The sequence below is a fragment of the Pseudochaenichthys georgianus genome, chromosome 7 (genome assembly GCF_902827115.2).
Source record: "Pseudochaenichthys georgianus chromosome 7, fPseGeo1.2, whole genome shotgun sequence".
NCBI lineage: Eukaryota > Metazoa > Chordata > Actinopteri > Perciformes > Channichthyidae > Pseudochaenichthys > Pseudochaenichthys georgianus.
In genome coordinates this window covers 26037865-26058456 of record NC_047509.1, presented here as the reverse complement: position 1 = coordinate 26058456, position 20592 = coordinate 26037865, and the positions used below count along the sequence as shown (strand labels likewise).

The window sequence follows — 20592 nt, the reverse complement described above, 5'->3', positions numbered from 1 at the left end:
ATTAATACATGTGGGATTTAGACTATTATACAGTGTAAATCTAACCTGTGGTCGAGTCCAGTGACTCTATGAACTCCTCAGTGGCATCTCCCAGCAGACCTCTCATTCGATAGATGATCCTCATTGGCTCACCCTGGAGGGGGGGGGGGGGGAGGAGTAGGAATTGCATTACTATCCAGAGTACTGCAAGCATTTAATGACAATGTGCAAAATAATCCTACAAATGACCAATTCTTTACCTCATTTGTAGGGCACCAGACCTTCTTGTAGACTTCTGCAACTGACAGATCCAAGCTAATGATTTTGTTGTTTACCAGAAGCTGTGGGGACAGGAAACAACAGGTCAGCTTTTAGAATTCAGTAACAAACAGTTAAGAGTTTGATAAAACGCTCATAATAAAACTAGGAAGACTGTTTTTTTTTTTTAGAGCAGCCTAAAATACACATTTTACCTCCATGCCACTGTCGTCTTCAAGAAGCGCCACCAGGTCGCAGTCCTGGCAGATTTTGTTCTTGATGTCCCTCATCAGGGGGCCGATGCCAGGCTCGTTGCTGCTGTAGGGGTTTCCTGGCATGCGGCCCTGCAGGAAGTCCTCCTGCTGAGGATCTTTTTCCAGGGTCACAAAGAACTCGGTCACCTCATTCTCCTCCTAAACACAAAGGAACAAACAAAAGCTTGAGACGAAGATACAGCAACACTGAACATTAAAACATTTTCTTACATTCTTTCTTTCTGAATGAAATGTGCATTACAAATGCAACATAGTAGACTAGAGTTAACTTACAGGATAGATGATGCTGCACAGTCGCTCAAAAATGAAGACGGGCGTCCTGTAGTCATCCAGGTTGTACCGCTTTGCAGTCTCTATGCACACTGCCATGAATGCCTTTGTTTCAGACTCGGTACCTAGGAACACACAACAAGATGCATTATGTTCATGTTTTTAAAAACGTACATGATACGAAACTAATCAATCGTTAAAAAACGATTTATAATTCATGCTTTACCTTAGCAGCAATTAAATACTTGGATTGGATATATTTAATTGTTTATGTTAATAATAATCACTAAAAGCAGCAAACCATGCAGCAGAAGCCAAACGATGGTTAAAGAAATAGGTGTGTTGAACTGGAGTCAGTGCAGACCTGTTGTCATGTCCTCCAGCATCTCCAGCAGCATGTCCTGAGTCTCGTCGATGAGCTTCGTGCGCTGCACCACCAGTTTCCTCAGACACAGGTAGCCGTTCAACACCGTGCCGACCAGCCGGCTTTTGAAATGCCGCTTGATGGACTCCACTTCCACGAAAGAAGAGAGCAACCCTGCAGCGGCACCAAACACATACAAATCATTTAACTATTCAAAAAAGGTCAACAAAACATTCAAGAAACTCCAGCTCAAATAAAAAAATATCTAAATGGTCATCTCAACCACAAAATACATTGTCATGTCAAATTGAACATACCAGTCAAGCTCTTGAGGGCGTAGCCTTGCTGCAGGTCTGTGCTCAGTGTGGCCTCCTCCAGAGCCAGCAGGTTGGCGATTTCCTGCAAACAGAATAAACACAGTTATAAGGTCCAGTGTTCTTTGCTAGATTTTCTGAATATAGGGGTAACTAAAGCAACCGAATGAATGTTATGTTCTTAAAATGAAAGATCTCATTTGTAATACATTTCCTTGCAACAAAACAATGAAACCGATGGAAGCCAGTGGCACTTATGCAAAACGCTGAGTTCATCATCCCTTAAAATGATTTTGTCTTGAACTTTCAGGCCATTACCTTGGTGATCAGGTTACCGATGTAGGGCAGGACCCCGCGGGCTGCCAGGTAAACCTTCCAGTGTGTCGGCTTGATCAGCTTCTGGTACAGACCCAGGTACTCCACTGCACACTCTCCAGCTACACTCAGCTCATCCAGGTAACTGACACAAACATACAGAAAGAGTCACTTTACAGTCAGGGCAAAACGTTGACGCTCTACACCATTTTCATGCTGAAAGCTTTTCATAAGTTCTCTTCCTGATAATAGCATAGCCATTTCTGTCAAATGTTTCCATCACAATCATACTGAATAGAAAGACTTTCAATGATAAGGAAATCTTAAGAGTAATCAAATAACAGTTAATGCATTTTCTGGATTCTGCATATTGAGATGTTTGTTTTACTAGCTGTTGTTTTGTTGGAGGCTCCTACCTGGTGAGAAGGTCCAGCACCTGCTGCTTGCGGCTGGGGATCGTGGTTAAGGCCTCCACAATGGTGCAGGCTGCCTGCCTGGCTGCCTGAGTGGCAGGTGTGAAAAGGACCTGCAACAAACAAAACTTGAGTAAAACAATTGTATTTGAACAAGATGTTTTAACATGTTTGTAAAATATGAAGCTATGTTCAATTTTAAAAACAGATTTCTGGCTCATTTCATTCCTGAAGAAAATATATACACGTGCACTTTTGACACAAATAAGAACAAGCAGAACTCTAGTATTTCTTGAAAGTTTGTATTACCTGTCGCAGCCAGTTGTTGTGGCTCAGTTTGAGCAGGCGAGGGAAGAGGCCTTCGCCTTTTTTGGACCTCATGAACTGCTTCCACTTCCAAACATACTTCTCCAACAGGTACTGCCTGCGCAGCTCAGTCTTCCCCTGAGGCTTTGACACATTTTCCTGGCCTGTGTTATCAAGTCAAATCAACAGTAATCAGCTTATCATCGTGACGTTTGATTTATTACGGAAAAACTATAAGAGAACCATCCTTTTACACTGCTATATTTGTTCAGACATGGCACTTACATCTTGCTGGGAGACACTTCTTCCAGGCTTCATAAGATGCTTTGGGGTCCTTCTTGAGCCAGAGTTGGGCCTGGGCGTGGATTTCATTACTGTAGGGCCTGACCGTGGTTAGAGACTCAATAGCAGCATCCTATAACCAAAAGCAAACGTAGTGTTGTGTAAGGAAACATGAAACAACCAAGTGGTCACTCACTTACACCACATACAAACTTTTAACATTTTTTAGACTGCTGTATTTAAAAAATAAAATAATAATATATATATTTTTTTAATAATAGACTGGTATTTCCATGTTTTAAATCACTAACTGGTCCAAAGTCCTTCAAGCTAGCACTGCAGAGCTATGAGTGAGCAGTAGCTGAATGGCAGAGTTATGGCACATGTACCTTGTTCTTCTTGCTAGTGGCAGCCGGGGGCTTGATCAGCTTCTGCAGGATTCTCAGGCACATGAGAGTGATGTTCTCCACCACTACAGGCGTCTTTATATTCACCGACATCAAGAACAGACTGAGGGCTACAAGGAGAACAAAAACACGATGTTAGACAAGGACCGAAAAGGCAACCAGACAAAATTACTTTGATAACAGAATTAAGATTTATGATAGCTAAGTGAAAAGAAAAGGCTTACCACAACGTAACCGTAGCTCCCAGCATCCTCCCTCTTTAGAAATAGAGTCTGTGAGCAGCAGCATTTCATACTGCAAATTACTAACCTGTTGGAAACAAAAATGATATCATTAGTAAAACGTTACCAAAAGAAAGTATTTTAATTAATGAAATGTAACTCCAAGTGAGACATACCAGGTCAGGATTGGCCCAGTGGCCTTTGAGCGCAGCGGACACCTTGGCGATAATGAGGTCATTCATCTGTTGGGTGGCCTCTGGATGATCTCTAAAGCAGGACAATATAGAAGAGTGATGTTGAATCATCACTGCAATACACTGTTTACATACAAACGCAGTGCAGACAAAGCTACTTTCAAACCAAGAGTGAATCTGCGGTGTTCTTCCACATGCTGATGGGTACCATAACCATCACCCAATCTTGAGTACCACGTTCAGCTACTAGGTCAAATGTATGCAAATGTATCAACTTGTATTCAACCCTAATAAACCAATAGGTGAGGAAGGGACATACCTGGTGAGGAGACAGACCAACTGCCGCACCTCCTCCCTCATGGCAGCTGTACCTCGCCGCAGGTTATACTCAAACAGTTCACGGATGAGACCCTGGAGGACCAGAATCTGCCGGAGGGCCGGGTTGGTGGCCAGAGCACGAAGCAGTGTGATACAGTGACCCGTGACAGCTGAGGCACAGCCATAGCATTTGTTTGAAGAGGTGTGGCCGCAGCCCAGCACGGAGTTGGCCCGGTACTGACTGGCGGTGATGGTGGGCTGGTGGCTGCTGCTGCTGCGGGACGACTTGGTGGCAGCTTCTCTCTGCTGCAGATCATACTCCAGGAGCTCTTTACGAGAGGCAAGCACTTTCTGTAAACAGAGACAGAGGCAAGAGATATAGGTGAGCAGGGGGAAAACTGTTTCTTGGTAGATAAATAGGAAACCGTTTTTCCTCTCTAACTTACCTGTATAATCTTGGAGAGTTCATCAAATGACGTCTTGCAGTCTCCGCTGTACTCTTGAGCCAGCTGCTGAATGTATCTGTTCACATTAGCAGAGGACGTACCAAGTCCTGCACCGGCTCCACTGTCGTCCTGAGGGCAATGCAGGGGAAAAAACATCAGATAAAGCTTTGGAAAGTCTACAAAAACACCGTTTCTACTATATTGACCTAAAGTCATATCTTTGGCAGTTCTCTGAAACAGATTTAGAAAAAGGCCATGAAATACTGTTGTTCTACTGGAACCGAAGGCTTTCAAAGATTCATATCTCCTGAATTGTATTTGGGAAAGTCTAATCTCTACAATAACCGTGCTATGATGTATCAGTAGACAAAGAGGTCTTCTTTTTATTATTCAAAGATATAATTATCATCAAACATTGGACTGGTATTGGACTAAATGAGTACTGTTCAGGCCCCTCTTGTGACTTACCTGTGGTTTTTCTGGTGCCGCCTCGTTGACTTTAGACAGGAGGCTCTCCAACTGGGGCCGGTGGCCCATCAGCTGGTGGTAGACCCGGTCAGCTTTGTCCAGCAGGGTGTTGATGTTGGTCACAGCCTGTAGGAAAAGGACATTTTAAAGATGACATGAGGCAGAGTGAAGAAGTGATGCAGATCTGCTTTCCTCAGCAAACTAAGAGGAGAGAGTGTATATTTTATCATACAAGATGATTTGATAGAATGGCAACCCTTTTGTTGAGTCCTTTCTATTTCACACTAGTATGCTTACCTTTTTCCTGTCTTCCTCGTTCTCAATGGGATCCACAGCACAGCACGGTCTAGCATATAGCATGAAGTCAAATCTGGCATATTTGCAGAAGCCACAGGCATTGCACAGGAAGGGGTCTTTTTCATCGTAGTTTATAGACCTTAAAGACAAAAAAACACCGATTTAAAATACAAATCATCTTCAATAATTCCACACTTTCCCAAATCCTTTCAGACATGCGGAGGACCCCTGCTGCTCACCTGCACTTGTGGCACTGATACACGTTCTCACCGCAGTTGCCACAGACCCCAGGGTTGGCCGGCACAGAGGCGCTGCAGCGGGGACACTGCAGGGTCTCGGTGGAGGCCTGGTAGTTCTCGTAAAAATCAGAGAACTCGATCATCAGGTTGGATGCGACGATGGGTAAAGGAAGGTCGATCTTCACCTCCGTTTGTCCTGGGGTCAGCTGGACTTTCTTGGCTTTGTGCCAACGAGCAGGTCTACAAACAGACAGTGAAGTTAAGAGACCTTACTTCATACAGGCAAATGAATCAAAAGTGAAACTGTGACCAATATGTATACTTTGTATTTTTGAACTTCACTTTTAAATAACTGTTATGAACACATGAGTGAAAAATAAATGAGGGGAGGAAAGGCCGGCAGATCTTTTTTGAAACGTACTTGTTTTTCAGCTCCACGATAGCCTGGACCGTTCTGTTGTTGTAGTAGAGGTTGATGGTGCGGACCATCTTAGTGCGTTTCAGGTCACCAATCTTCACGGTGACTTTGCTGATGGTGTGGCTGCCAATGAGCTTGACAACCTGCTGTGTGGTGGTGTAGCGGGTGTCCACTTTGATCGATGACAGCTTTATATTCTGGAGGAAACACAGAATAAACAAGGGAATGTTTAAAACAATAATAGACTGTTTAGGTTTAAATTAACTTTAGAGCGTGCACGCTTTTAAGTGTGTAGAAGCAAGCACTTGGATAATATTTGCTAAACTAGTTTATGCTAGAGATTGTGTCCATTGAGTGAAGTTGTGTTGCACATACTGAGAATGGAACTTCTGGATTGTTGCACACCAAGCAGGGGTCGCTCTCCAGAAAGAACCCATCAAACTCCACTAAACCGGACAGAGTGCTGCAGGAGAAAAACATCAAGTCAATACGTTTGTTTGTGTGCGATGTCCACTACTTGAACTTTATTTTCCTTGCAACAAGATAGCATGTTCATGAAGACATACGTGTAGATGTTGGAGTTAGGGTGATTCGTCAGGATATGGTTCTGTGCCCTCAGGATTTCCACAGCTTTTTGGGAATACTCTTTCAGCTGGGGAAGAACATGTATATATATTTTAAAAACTTTGAAGCTTTATTATTGCCAAATGTCAAAAAGGTTTACACAGATAGGATAAGAAGTGTTAAGCAATATATCATGGATAAAGTCTGCAAACTATTTATTGCGCAAGTAGAAAACAATTATTGTGAACAATGGGTAAAGACCAGACAGCGATACAAGGCTCACAAATAACTCATTTTATACTATCTGTACAAAAAACGAGTAGGAGGCCTTCTGACAAACCTTCTTCTCCGTCTGTGGGGTTTTCAGTGAGAAGTATCCAAGCAGGTCAACAAACTGAGCAGCTTTGCGGCCATATGCAGGCAGCTCAGGCCAGATGGCCCAGGTCAGTTCGAGCAGCAGGTCCTGCTGAGATTTACTGGAGTTCCTATAGAGAGATTCACATATCAAGGATGTTATGTCACCATTTACAAATGATTTAAGCTTACATCTTTCAATAGTATGTTCATGGGAACTAATGTTTAATCACAATAGTCTAGAAACAGGTCAAGACAGTCTAAATGTAAAGGAAAGCAAATAAAGAGGCCGTCTTGTGTAAACTAGGTTTGCTTAAGCTTGGGACTAAACCTAGCTGTTAGTCTATGCCTCAATCATTTAGATGTAAAGTACCTGTAGATATGAAGAGCCAGGCAGTGAGCTTGCCAGCGCACAGCAGAGGAGTTTGACTCCAGCAGGAAGCAGCGCAAGAACTGGATCAGTGTCTCCTTGTCTGCAAACTTGTTAAGCTGACTGACCAGAGCCATGCACAGCTGATCCTCCTGGCTGCCAACCCCCTCACCTGTGGATAGTCCAAAAGAGAACAGTCAAGAAAAAGACAGAACCGTTGGGGGGATTGAGCATAATGCACCTGGGATGTAATATGAGGAAGTCTGTGAACGTGTCTTACCCTCTTTGTCTTTCTCCTTGTCCTCTTTTTTGCTCTTTTTACTGGAGGACTTGCTTTGAGAGGACTGAGACGTTCCTGCCTGTCCAGCACTACTGGAGCCTCCTCCTGAGAATGATGAAGATGAGGAGGAGGAGGAGCTGGCCAGCACCTTACTGCCACACAGGGCACAGGAAAGCAGTTGCAAAAGAACAGGGGACACTCCCTCATCCACTAGGAAGCTGACTTGAAGCAGGAAGTACAACACAGCTGGACAGAAAAGAAAAGGCAACAAAAGGAGGGAAGAGAAAGAACCCATTAAAACCACTGCCCTTAAAAGTTGTTGGTCACAAAAGCTAATCTGAAAACACTTACAGTCGTCCTTCATGCAGAACTTCTGCCAGTTGATCGTCCTCTGAGTGGCAATTTCAGCACAAGCTTTCAGATGTTCCATCTGCACCGAGAAAAGAGAGTTCAACTTAAACACAGAAAGCTACACACAAATGTAATATGAATTATACAAAGAAGCTCTTTTTGAGGTATCTTAATAAAATGTGCGATTCTCTTACCAGATTGATGAGGGTGTCGTACTGCAGAGCTGAGCCAGAAGTGGCTGTGACCACACCAGCACGGAGGAAGATGCCCTGCTCCTCCAGGAGCTTCTTGATGCTGCGCACATGGGAGTCAAGAGTGTGCAGATCCCTCAGCTGGCGGTATTTTTCCTTTGAGCCGCAGATAAACAACAGCAGCTTTCTGACTTGCCTCCTGACGAATGGTGTCTGTTGAATCATCAGATACTGAAAGGGAAAAGGGAGACAGGGTTAGAGGCTGTATCTGTGTCTGAAGTGAAGACAGAGGTTGAAAAGGAAAAGCACATAAGTCATTTTCACTCAATGGCTTACTTCCGACAGATAGTAAAACCAGGAATGGTCAAAGACAGGAGGTGGGATGCGTGGGTTGGTGTCAGCAATCTTCTTGATCTGATATGGCAGCCGGAGCACCATTTCAGTCAATAGCTGGGAGTAAGCTTCAAACACATCAGCCGCATGTCCCTAATGGGAGGAGCAACATAACAAGTTTAAATGAACATTCCTTGTACAAAACCCATCACTTGTTCAAATGTAACAATCTGTTACCTTGACGTATTGGCGCAGGAAGAAAGGGCTCATGTCGGGGGGAGAGGAGGCTGTGTGTGGGCGGAGGAGCTGGCTGGTTGTCGCAGGCTCTTCTTCGCCCTGTTGGCTCTTCCAGAAGTCCAGGAGCGATTTGAGCACATGGAGACAGTAGTCAATGGACCCAAGGCTGAGCAAGGCTGTCGCTGTGGCGTTTGAAATAAGCGAGGATGACTGGAAGAGAGAAAGAGGAGGCATCCATTATGAAGTACAATGTACAAGCAACATGGTTTAAGTTTTGAAGAGACAGTCAAAAAGGCTGTAAAGAAAAGAAGACATTTAGTAACATAGAAAAGGATTCTCGAGTCATGCAAATACTTTCTATGGATACTTCCATTTACTTGTGGCTTTGAACAAAACCATGATGTCTTACTTGCGTTTTTAACAAAACAAAATGGTGCCTCCTACATTTTTTAAATGTACATGTTGTTAATATTATTATATTCTAAGAGAAATGTAACGGGTGGCTTTGAGGGAAATCCAAACTGCATTAAGAAAATAAAGAGGATGTACCTCAGAAGAGGATTTGGAGCCAGACTTGGTGCGAGACATGAAGACGCTGAGCAGCCTCATGATGACCAGGTGAACTTCATTGATGGAACTGCGCTCATTCTTCTTGGAAACGTCCTGCAGAGGAATAATATGGATCGAGTAAAACAACGACAACATGGAAAACAGGATTCATCACAAGGAGACTTACCTTCTTGTGCATGGAGAGCTCAGCAATGAGCTGTGCTAGCAGCTCATCCAAGGCGCCCTTGTCCTTTTCATCCTCACCATCCAGGTCAGAGGTCAACATGAGGATAACCTGCATGTAAGGGATGGCTTGGACTCCACCTACGTTGTGGAGCTGAGAAAGATGCTGAAGCAAGCGCTCCAGTAGCATAAGACGAACCATGTGGAGCCTGTGAAGAAACACAAAATAAAACAGTAAAACATTAGTTTCCTTTACAACTGAGGAGACTATTTTAAACTTAATGTGTTATTTTTCATGACAATCTATTCCACCCTAAAAGCCAATATATTCCCAAATCTATTTTCTTCTGCGCTCATGGTATTGGCTTTGGATAGTAGAGAGATACGGTGTCAATTTGAGACGTCCTTTTAAATGATAAGTTGTGCTAAGCAGGATGTCTGACCTGTTGCTTGTGTGGATGTCTCCTTCCGTCTCTCCTTCTCCCTCTGAGCCTTCGCCCTCCTGCTGGGCTGTGGTGGTGCTGATGGCTCCGGTGCTGGAGCTCACACTGCCTGGACCGGCAGGGTGGCCCTCTACTGTTGTGTCCCCGTATGCACTACTGCGTCCTGACACTGTGTACACAGACACACACCTTAGTTTCAAGTTATCAAAACGTCAAATTGAGGTGTGAGGGTAGGAAATGTTGGACACTGTACCATGTATGATCATTTTAAATAGTGTATTCAGAATGTTGATAGAGGTTGGAGTTTAAAGGTGGGGTAGGTAATTTTGGAGAAACCAGCTCGAGTGCGCTAGAATTTGAAAATACACAGCCGAAAAAAATCTGCCACTTCCTTACAGAGCCCCTCCTCCAACACACACAAACGCGCACATGACCAATGAGGGCACGAGATATTCATTACTATCGGGATGTTAAGAGCATTCCATGGAATATAACAAAAAGTGTATCTCGAGCCGGTTTCTCAAACTTACCTACCCCACCTTTAACCAGATGAATGTCATTATAATTGACCTCTTTAAACTAAAGTAAAACAGGTCAAATCTTGTCAAATGTAAAATCTTATACAGACTGATATCCTTTTGGTTTATAGATACTTTATGTTCTGATTTCAGACATGCATGTAAACTATTTTGAATATCAGGCTGGCATTGAAAATATGTGTGTCTGTTGTGCCATCACCCACCGCTGTGCTCCCCCGCCACCGAGTCTATTGCAGAGCCTCCGCTCTCTGAGCCCACGCTGCCGCCATGCTCTGCCGGAGATGTCCTCAGCGTGGAGCCATCAGTGGCCGCAGTGCTCCCCTCATCATCAGATGCCGGGGCTGAAATCATAGCAATGGCTGCAACAGTAAACACACCGCAGTAATCTGGCCAGGATACATGATATCAGTTTATAGATGTGCAACAATGTAATAAAGCATGCAGTACATTGAAAGTGCCATTCATGCTTCTTTTTCCAGTTGAACATCATTTGGGCATTATCATATTAATAATGACTATTTAAATACTCAATCAAGACATCACAATGTGCCAAATATTTGGTAATGTGCTTGATTTTGGAATATCATGTGGTCATTTTGGCAACTTTAATTCAAATGCTAGCTAAGAGAAATTGGTTTAATGTCTGATGTTAAGGATTTATTAGCCACTGTGACCTGGCAGATATAAATAGAAAGCTTGGTGTTGATCACATATGATCATATAGCTGTTTTTTACCTGATGCGGTGGTGTCTGAAAGGGTGCCAGCATCCAGTGAAGAGGAGCTTGGGGCCTGGCCAGACAAGCCAAGGCTCTGAAGGCCAAGGGCGCTACTGCTACTGCCTAAAAACGTGAAGAAATATGTTAGAAGCACTCACCAAAAAGTGATGCTTCAGCTAATAAATAGTTGGTCTACCATTTGAGCTAGACAATGGCTCAAACTAGGTTAATTAGGCTATGACTGGTTGAAGTATAAGGGTGAGATATTAAACTTTGCCAAGCAGAAATCAGCTATAGGAAAATCAAAATGATAACTTTTTACCTAAAAATGTGTTCATTGTGTTGGTAGTTTTATCTCCAACAACTGCTATCCACAGCTCAGTGTTTCCCTGTTTTCATAAGGCCTTAATGATTTCTAGCTTCTGGACAGTTGAGTTCTGTCTGTCCCCAATATGGGACTCCCAGGCGGGTTCAGTTAATAATTGATGTTTGATTGTGTGGCAGCTTACCTTGTTGTTCCTGCTGAAGGCTGAGAGCGATGGCCAGCTCTACCATAGTTTCATCGTCCGCATCAGGAGGAATGTCCAGCATGGGCGGGAAACCCTCGGCTCCAGCCAGCAGAGCTTCCAGAGGAGATGGATTTCCATTGTTGAGATGATCTGCTGTCTCCAGGACCATGGACTCCGACTGAAGATGTAGAAAAATAATAAGTATGTTAGAGGGCTTGTGTACCATGAGGCTCCAATTAACAATCATGAGTCAAATATAACCCACAGACTCATGCGGCCCCTATTTACTCACTACCATCTCAAAGTCGCCATGATCCACTTCATTCTGCTCCTGACTCTCCCGTCTGCTCTCATCTCCTCCAGTCAGCACTGATGACTGCATTTTGTCGTCCGCATCGTCATCGTCATCATCATCCTTGTCTCCTGAAATAAGGAAATCAAGTTTACTGAATCCACTTGCAAGCATTGGACAACAACAGATAGGGTATATGCATAAAAGCATTACATAAAAAAGGCTGTGAAAACGTACCCATAGGTGTGTTGGAGCGTGGGGGCGATGGAAGGGTTACATGTCGCCGTTTGTTTCTCGGTCGAAGCACTCTGATCAGAGCCTGCTTACATGCAAAGCTCACAGATGTGTCCTGAAATTTGATTAAATCCCAAAAAGTCAGTTGATAAAATTGCGATAAAAAACTGGTGATACGTAATTTCCTGTTTCCTCAAGATCCTGTGTATGATATCATTGTATAGCCTAGCATTAACAAATGCAATAATAACAGTAAATGATCCTAAAATGTTTTTTGTTTGTGCTTGTAAATGATATATCATGATTCATACTCAATGGTCCTTGAATGAAACATTTCTTACAATTCTTGTTATGAAATTAAGAGCTATACTTACTGGACACAGAAGCATTTGCATGTAGATTTTTGATGCAACGTTTATGTAATCCAGTTCACATGTGCAGTATGCATGGATGATGTCCACCAAGGCATTTACTGTTGCTTCCACATGAGTCAAGCCTTAGACAGAGAGAGAAGATAAAAGGTTCACATACTGAGAAACTTATTTTCTAATACTTTACCAAAAATCTAATTGATACTTATATAAAAAGCAAACATCATGTGCCAAGGTAACATTTAAACATGAGCTGACCATTCATCTTCACAATCACATCCCTTATTAAGATGATCTTGATATCTTTGTCGGGGTCCCAAAGGTCTGAACTCACCAGGCAGGCAGGCAGGAGCAAGAAAGGCGTTCTTTGGCTTTTGGGAATGGAGCTTCCAGAAGTTATTTATCAGCTGTGTGATGAAATTACTGTTTTCCCCATCCATTGGTTTTTGCCCATCTTCTGTCATTTCTAGGTTCAGAAGAACAGAAAATGAAACGTTTAGGTAATTTAGCTCCAAAGCCACTTAAAGTGTCTAACCAGCAGAGCATTCTCCATCATCTTGAGTGCAATAGTGTAATGGTGCAACAAATAGAAACATTTAACACATACATTGCGCTTCAGTGGCCTTGTCACAAACAGATGAACCTCTTACCAGCTTCATGGTGTAAGAGCTTTGTTTCTGTGAAATGCACCAGGTTGTTGGGTCTCATGATTGCAATGGAGCGGGCGGTGATCACGAGCCTCTGGAAGACGTCAGGGTCGAGCTCCCTGCCCTCACGGCTGCAGCCATTCAGACACTGCACTGCGTTACTCAGCAAGGATTGATCCTGATGAGAGGGAGCAGATACGTGTTGCATTTGTGATGTAGACGATGAGAAAACAAATTCGTAAATAACATTACATTAGCTATTGACAAATGATGACCTAGCACTCTCTATTATGTATTTTACTGATAGTAGTTTGAACAAAATAATGATTTGCTCTTTCTTTGGGTTGATCAGATTACTGATGCATATTTCCTCATACAAATGGAAAATGATAATGCTATGATTTTGAATTGGTTTACGGGACTGTTTATTACCTTGTGGTTGTGGTAGGCAGTTCTACTGGTGTGCAGGCTGGCAAGAAGTCCCTTAGTTTGCTGCTGCACACCAGCAGGGGTCGGCATGGACAGGAGTAGCGTGGCCAACTCGAGAGCTGCTACCTTATTCTTCTCCTACACAGAGTTACATTCATATCGTCAACAACACTCCCAGGATGTAAAGCTTTTTATTTGAAAGGAAACAAAGACCATTTACCTTTTCACTGGAGGAGCCGACAGCAAAGCAGCTTTCCAAAGCCTCGAGGGAGTTGACCACCAACCTGAAATGAAAAAAAAAGGATCAACACATCTCCTACTGCGATATGGCCTTAAATAAACAATATATCAGCATGTTGCATTCTGCGCTGATCTAAATGCTACAACACTGAATGCAAAATAAATATTTGTGTAGTTGTACAAGTGAGAAGATGGTGCATGGCATGTTCACAGTCTCAGGCATGCACACACACTCTGGCACACATGCACAAACCATACAAACAAGCAGAGAAAGGGCTGTTACTAACCGGTCCAAGGTCGATAAGGACTCAGTTTCACAACTTTTTATTGTATTTTTGGGAGCAAAAGAAAAAGAACAAAAACAAAGTGTGAGGATCACAGAAAGAACAAGTGTAATTAAATTATTCATTGAACAAACGAGAAGCATGCAAGAAAATATGACATCACTATAGCCATGCACTAAATGCTCCTAAGAGAACCCAACCCCCGTGGTAAGACTACGGAGCTGGACTCATGGAGGACAACCATATGCTAGTGGAAGAAACAGGTACAATCTACTACATCATCTTTTTATCATAACAGTTATTCATCTTAGGATACATTTTGAGTTTTCCAGAAAACAGATTGAGAAGCAGTTTGGAATGTTTTTGCTAATCCAACAAAGATAAATGAATAATGAACTTAATCACATACAAGCTTATATCAGATAACCATCTAATATGATCATAAAGCAATAATACCCAGAGGACGTATTCAAAGTAATATCTAATAGTAAAGATAAAAGATAGTTTTGATAAAAGTGACTAAAACTAGGGCATTTCAAAGTGGATTGAGAAGTGTAAACGGCAACATCTTGTGTTGACCGTGTAAACCTTGAAATGAAGCTCATACCTCTCCAGCACAGTGCCGCTGGTGGTGGTCGGCGTGGCGATGTCCCCATCAGCGGTGCCGTTGCCCTGGTTCAGGTTGGGACTGCAGACGTTGTTAGCCGAGGCGGAGGAGAAGTCCTCTGGTGCATCCTCCGGCCAGCCGAACTGCTCTTTGGTTTTTCCGTAGATCTTGATTGAATCGAGCATTGTGACTCCGGCTGGGTCGACCGATGCTCCAACTTTCAAAAGAACAGGAAGATTAAGATACATTAGCAGATGTGTTATAAGAGTCTGCACAGGGTATATGCAGGAATCCTGAAGTCAAATGTAATACCTTTTAAGACCTTTTTTTAAGACCCTTCCCATACATTTTAAGACCTCATCGCAACTTCGAGTTCTAACCGGTTACATTGGCGACACACTTTTCCTCACATTTACTATATTGATTGTAAGATAGCACAACGAAACAGAGTGCAGACAGACTACTGAAGCCTCCTCTCCATATGAACTTCAACCTCTCTGTGAAGGTCAGGTTTAATGCAGGATGCTGCTTTGTTGCTTCTGTACTCTGTGCTCTTTCATTCCAGTAAAACTCCTCAGAAACCAGTATTTGACCAATAAACAAAACAATTGACAAAACTTTGAACTATGAAATATATTAAACTTTGGTGAGCTTCAGCGGTAATGCCATATAGGAGCTCCCTCACAAATACCCAGGGGTTCAATTGGGCCGGGGCTGTCCGGGGCTAAGCCCGGCACATAGGACGATGCTCTGACGTCATCACCCTCACACATTTGCCATATGTTTACAAAAAACTATATATATGTTAAGACTTTTCTCGTTCTTAATATAGACTATATTTAGGGTCGATATGTGTTGACCTTAGTTTAAAATAGCAGATCTCTGTGACCGGATATAGTTTGGCTTAGACCCCGGCCCCACGAGGACGGATACAGTAAAACGCCTACGCAAACGCAAAAATGTCTTCCGTTCACACACATTGGATTCATTAACGTGTCTGTTCACACTAGACTGCTGGAAATGCTGGAAACGCTGTAGTACATATGCCAGGCCTGTAAGTGGCGCTGCTGCCACCACAAAATACACCAGCAGCAAAGAAGACCCCGGAGCATGGTTGTCATGGTTGCCCTGGTTTATTCTCCGCGGTGGACGTGTTCTCCTGCTGTATATCTCTCAGGTAGTCCACCAGCTTTAGGATAATTATTTTTAACGTTCTGCAAGCTCAGAGAGAAAGGATGGTCCTTTAGGGTAAAAAGCCTTTATCAATGAACATGTATTTCACATAAATGGATATAAACTGATGTGCTGTACCAAGAACAAGTGTGCACACTTACTGAATATGGACAGCTTCTTGTCTGCCTGCAGGGCCTCCTCCCTGGTGAAGGGGACATCAAACCAGCGGGCTCTGGTCAGGTTTATCTGCATGGTGCGGCCAAAGACCTCCACATAGGATGGAGCCCTCTCGATGGCCTGAGTGCCCACCTGCACCCGCATGCCCGTCATCACCATCGAACTGTTGTTGTTGACCGCTTCCACAGTGAATCCCCCAGGCTAGACAGAAACATGGCGACATTGTTGGTTAAAGTAATTTGTCTAACAGTTAAAACTACCTAAAGTAATCTAAAGTAGCATAAAATAGATGCATGCATGGCAGCATTATTTTATTAAATGTGCCTACCTTTGTGTTGGCCACATACATCCCAGTGGAGTTGAGCCTGTGTTTGATCTGCTGTCCATTGTAGACCTGCAGCAAGTCATTGCCACCAAACTCCACCTCTGTCAGCTGCTGGTTGTGTTCAAAGAAGTCCACAGGGAAGGTCATCTGACTGGAGGTCCGGGTAGCTGAAAGCAAATCTGTACATTACAATTGTGTAGGCAAAATCCTTGATCTGAGGTTGTGGAGTAAGTTAACGATTTAATGACAACTGTGGTTAAGCAGCTATTTTAGCATAAAACCAGCCATTGTTCAAGGGTGGTGATCACCCTTGTATGCTCAGAGTGTATGTGTGCATTATATATGTGCCCTTTCTACTCACTAGTAGCAGCAGCTTTGCGCTTGCGGACCGGCTTCATGATACTGATGCCACAGCTGGGCTGCAGCGAGGGCTGGAGCCAGTAAGAGGTGTTGTCCACATTGGCCATGTAGATTCGCAGGCTTCCGTCCTCACAGAGAAGAATCATGGTCGTACGCTGCTGCTCATTACTGGCAGTGTGGCGGATAGCGACCATATCTTGAATCTGGGGAAGAGAGAACATTTATTTATGTAAACTTGAGAAATCCAACCACTTACTAAAGGTACTGTTAACTTTAATGAATGAATTGTTATGACATAGTATGTAGTGTATTTAAAAAGTATTTTTTATAAGAAAAAAAAGCTTTTTAAAAATAGGTATTTTAGACTTCAACAGGGACATTTTTCTATAAAAATGGGTGTTCCTTTTTCCACTTTACAGGTCGCTGAATAGTACAGTAAGTGGCTCTTACCTTAGCTTTGGCTGGCAGAGTTTTAATCTCTTGGATGAGGAAGGTGTCTGGCTTGATCATGATGACAAGCGGTATGCCTGTAGTCTGCTGCACGCAGCACACCAGTCCTGGGTGGTTCATGACTTCAGACCACTGGCACAGAGCAGGAGAGATCTTACTGCTGCCGCCATTAGAGCTGAAGAAGGCAGGAGGGCAAGATAGAGAGGAGATATAGTTATCTCACCAAGGTACTGATAACATATCCCAGACCTAGTGCAGTAACAGGGAGGTTGAGAATGCGTGTTAAGTGTGGAAGGTGTTACCCTTTGACGTTGATGGGGAAGAGCCTCTGCACTTCGGAGGTGCTGCGGCTCACTGTGGCAGCAAAGGACTTTCCCTGGCTGTAGCTGAAGAAAAGCATCTGAAGCACGTGGGAGTAATAAGTCGACACGCCACCGCCGGCTACCTGCCCGTTGCTATCCTGGAGTCACACAGAAAAACACATCTCGTTATTACCTTCATGTTATTTCCAAGAACTTCAAAAACTGATTTGAAAGATGTAAACGCATAGTCAATGGAACATTCCCAAAAGTAATGCAGTGCACTGTTGCGTGAACCCTTTCAACAAACAATCAAACATTGTGTACAATATATTTCAATTGCTCAAGTCAACATCCTGCTAACCTTCAGGTCTTCGTGGTTTATCTCCAGCACATTGGTGACGTAGAAAGGGCCATGTTGGGCGCTGCTGGATTCGTCCATGAGCTGGGTGTACATGTAACCCGCTGAAGACATGATGACGATGATGTTCTTCCCCTCTTCATTGAACAGGAAGGTAGCATCGCGAATCTTGGAGCTCGGGAGCAGGAAGTAGTACATGGGACTCAGGGCATCCGCTGATAAGTCATAAATCTGTTTGGTAAGGCAGAGAAATTGAAAGAGACAAATAATATTAAGTGTTTTTAAGAGCAGAATAATCATTAGTGCTGCACGATTCTTGCTCAAATGTGAATCACGATTTTCCTCCATAAGAATTGAGATCACGATTCTCACACGATTCTCATCGTTTCAATGAAAATATTTATTGCACTCTTACTCTTAGACGTCACGTGAGTACAATGAATTTAAACAGACAACATTTGTCTCTCTTGTAACAAAAACATAATTTTGTCTTTAGTCTGTAGTTGCTGAATACTGAACAAACATTACTACATTCAAAATGTGGAACCTGGAGCCAACTATTGTGGCTTTAAACAGACACCATCAACATCAAAGTGCTTGACTTAAACTCAAGTCTCTCTGGTAACAAAACATACAGTAACTAAAATAAAGATATTGCTGCTGCCTGAGTGCTGAACATAAAAAATATAATTTTTGCAGCTTTATAATAACAAAATGTAAACTTTGCAGTAGCACCTGTCCATAGTGACAGGACACCCAACTACAATAAAACCAACCTGTTTGTTACAGGGAGGAATGCACTTCAGTTACTCAAAATACCTCACCACAGTGCTGAATATACAAACAAAACAGTCACAGCTTTAGAATAATAATATAAAAAAAGCCTAGCCGGCTAGCACCCACTTCAACTACTGCACTTAAAGGTTCTTGTACTGAAAAAAACATAAACTTAAACAAAGCGCTAGACTCCACTGAGTAGTAATGTCACTGAATCAAAAGGATTAACTTAAATACTGCAGTCAGTACTGAATATAAAAACAGAACAGAACATAAAGTTACAGCTTCAGAATAAATGTAAATAAAGCCTAGCTGCCTAGCTACTAGCACAGTCCATCTACTTTTTTCGGCACAAGCACAACTTCCCTCTCACTCTCGCCAGAGTCGCCACCGGGATTTTCATCGGTGTTGTTGTCATTGTCCTCCTCGTCACTCATTTCTGTTTTTCATGTACTACTAGTCGCTCTCGTCACTCTTTGCTAATCAGTGCTAATGCTAACGCTTCTGTAAACATACTGCCGGCTCCTGCCTTCACGTGCTGCAGTCAGTGAGTGTTGCCAGGTATACTTATTATAAGCCACATTGGGCTTATCTTTCTGTAAAGTTGCTTGGTAGTCAGTAATAATGGTTGTGAGCTTGTAGACCCGACATATATAGGTTTAAAGTGCTCGTGTTCTTTTGCGCTTGTTTTCATAGAGCTGGTTGCTTATTCCTTCCGCAAAAACTGGCAACACTAGTGGCTGCAGCGTTAACACTGCATGAGAGGAGGAGAGACAGACAGAACACTACCATTTGGATGCGATCATGGTACTTTAATGTTAAATGTATATAGTATATTTGCTTTACATCGTTTAAGTATGATTGACATTGCATGTTGGTATTACCCCCTAAACGCACCAGGAGCGTCTGCGCCACGCTGCGCTACGGCTGCGCCACGCTGCGACCTCCTCCTGCGACCTAACACACCAGGCGCGTTTCAAAACGTTGCGGAAGCGGAGCGTCATGTGTGCAGCCTCGCAGTTGTTGTTGATTTTGGAATAGTTCCTGGACATTTTGTACTTCTACAAGTAAGTAGACTACGTAGTTAAATGGTTTATGTTTCTGTCTGTTTAAATCGGGTTTATTGTTGTTATTTCCTATGTTGTTGTGTTGTAGACTACAGACACAGTTAATAATAATTGTAATATTCCAGTTATAAACGACATGAATCAAAGATGTGTTGCTGTATTTTAGTGGTAAAAAAATATGCATTCATCATCATAATTATTGTATATATATATATAATTGACAGTGCCTGTAAACCGGAGGAGAACGCTGCAGTATTCTCCTACTTGAAAGACGGTGGTGGGGGGGAGGAGAAGGAGCCGGTTTTGGGTGCACCCGGTGCACCCCCTCAACCAGCAAAGCAGACAACAAGGTGATTTTCATCACTTCCTGCGCCGCGCCGCTTCAAAAATAGGATTTATCCTATATTTTAGAAATGCCTTGCGGCGAGGAGCTTCTGGGACGCGGCGCGGCGCAGACGCTCCTGGTGCGTTTAGGGGGTTACTCAGAAGCAAAATAATAAAAAAAAGTAAAAAAATCCCACAAAAAAAAAAATCAGCTTGACGTCATAGGATCGCCGTAATTTAGAAATGAGATCGCATAGGTGTCTGAATCGAGATCACGATCTTTTTTCGATTAATCGTGCAGCCCTAATAATCATAGTCACCTGTAAGTGTCATTGTGATTCAATTGAGTATTATCAGACTACCAATTATAGTTTAATCATTTAACTAAAAAAGGTACAAAAAACAGTCTATTTTCTTTCAAACGTACCTTGACAAAGTCTGCGGTGATGATGGCAAGTTCTGTCTGAGAGCCTGGTAACCAAATAGCTTTGATGATGAAGTTGCCAGTCGCCAGTTGTGGGTGCAACACCAGATGGTCGGACACAGAGCCTGTGCTGCTGAACGTGAGTACATGGCAGTCCTTTGGAAAAATGTGAGACAAAGGCAGAACAGTCAAATATAGCAGTATTTCATATTAAAAATACTTACTTGTTTTCTAAGATTTGCATTGATAATAACAGCTCCTCAGACATGTACTTTATTGATACATATACTATTATGATCTAGGATAACTTGGTAATGGTCTTCTCTCATACATTTTTTTGTTTTTGC

The 20592-nt window shown here is 42.9% G+C and overlaps 1 protein-coding gene across 10 annotated transcripts in view; it reads right to left on the bottom strand.

The window, feature by feature from the left end:
* Positions 1-20592, bottom strand: part of ubr4 (ubiquitin protein ligase E3 component n-recognin 4) — a 49517-nt gene that overhangs the window by 6143 nt on the left and 22782 nt on the right. For 5 of the 10 annotated variants that reach the window (XM_034086713.1, XM_034086718.1, XM_034086715.1 and 2 more), the window contains 50 exons: positions 20249-20401; positions 17657-17884; positions 17296-17453; positions 16994-17168; positions 16545-16746; positions 16187-16350; positions 15843-16059; positions 14509-14725; positions 13905-13937; positions 13598-13661; positions 13381-13515; positions 12952-13126; positions 12636-12767; positions 12305-12426; positions 11934-12045; positions 11697-11827; positions 11405-11582; positions 10914-11018; positions 10382-10519; positions 9640-9808; positions 9201-9405; positions 9014-9127; positions 8465-8674; positions 8231-8380; positions 7898-8125; positions 7704-7782; positions 7353-7598; positions 7076-7244; positions 6689-6833; positions 6351-6436; positions 6160-6247; positions 5788-5981; positions 5367-5606; positions 5128-5266; positions 4831-4956; positions 4363-4491; positions 3918-4267; positions 3581-3671; positions 3408-3492; positions 3166-3293; positions 2780-2909; positions 2498-2658; positions 2192-2301; positions 1779-1920; positions 1464-1545; positions 1147-1320; positions 786-907; positions 453-650; positions 240-320; positions 46-133 (listed from right to left, as the gene is read on the bottom strand). In XM_034086713.1, the coding sequence (XP_033942604.1) occupies positions 46-133; positions 240-320; positions 453-650; positions 786-907; positions 1147-1320; positions 1464-1545; positions 1779-1920; positions 2192-2301; positions 2498-2658; positions 2780-2909; positions 3166-3293; positions 3408-3492; positions 3581-3671; positions 3918-4267; positions 4363-4491; positions 4831-4956; positions 5128-5266; positions 5367-5606; positions 5788-5981; positions 6160-6247; positions 6351-6436; positions 6689-6833; positions 7076-7244; positions 7353-7598; positions 7704-7782; positions 7898-8125; positions 8231-8380; positions 8465-8674; positions 9014-9127; positions 9201-9405; positions 9640-9808; positions 10382-10519; positions 10914-11018; positions 11405-11582; positions 11697-11827; positions 11934-12045; positions 12305-12426; positions 12636-12767; positions 12952-13126; positions 13381-13515; positions 13598-13661; positions 13905-13937; positions 14509-14725; positions 15843-16059; positions 16187-16350; positions 16545-16746; positions 16994-17168; positions 17296-17453; positions 17657-17884; positions 20249-20401 (7498 nt within the window). The remainder of the gene's footprint in view (positions 1-45; positions 134-239; positions 321-452; positions 651-785; positions 908-1146; positions 1321-1463; positions 1546-1778; positions 1921-2191; positions 2302-2497; positions 2659-2779; positions 2910-3165; positions 3294-3407; positions 3493-3580; positions 3672-3917; positions 4268-4362; positions 4492-4830; positions 4957-5127; positions 5267-5366; positions 5607-5787; positions 5982-6159; positions 6248-6350; positions 6437-6688; positions 6834-7075; positions 7245-7352; positions 7599-7703; positions 7783-7897; positions 8126-8230; positions 8381-8464; positions 8675-9013; positions 9128-9200; positions 9406-9639; positions 9809-10381; positions 10520-10913; positions 11019-11404; positions 11583-11696; positions 11828-11933; positions 12046-12304; positions 12427-12635; positions 12768-12951; positions 13127-13380; positions 13516-13597; positions 13662-13904; positions 13938-14508; positions 14726-15842; positions 16060-16186; positions 16351-16544; positions 16747-16993; positions 17169-17295; positions 17454-17656; positions 17885-20248; positions 20402-20592) is intronic. The other 5 variants (XM_034086716.1, XM_034086719.1, XM_034086722.1 and 2 more) reach the window with 3 other exon arrangements.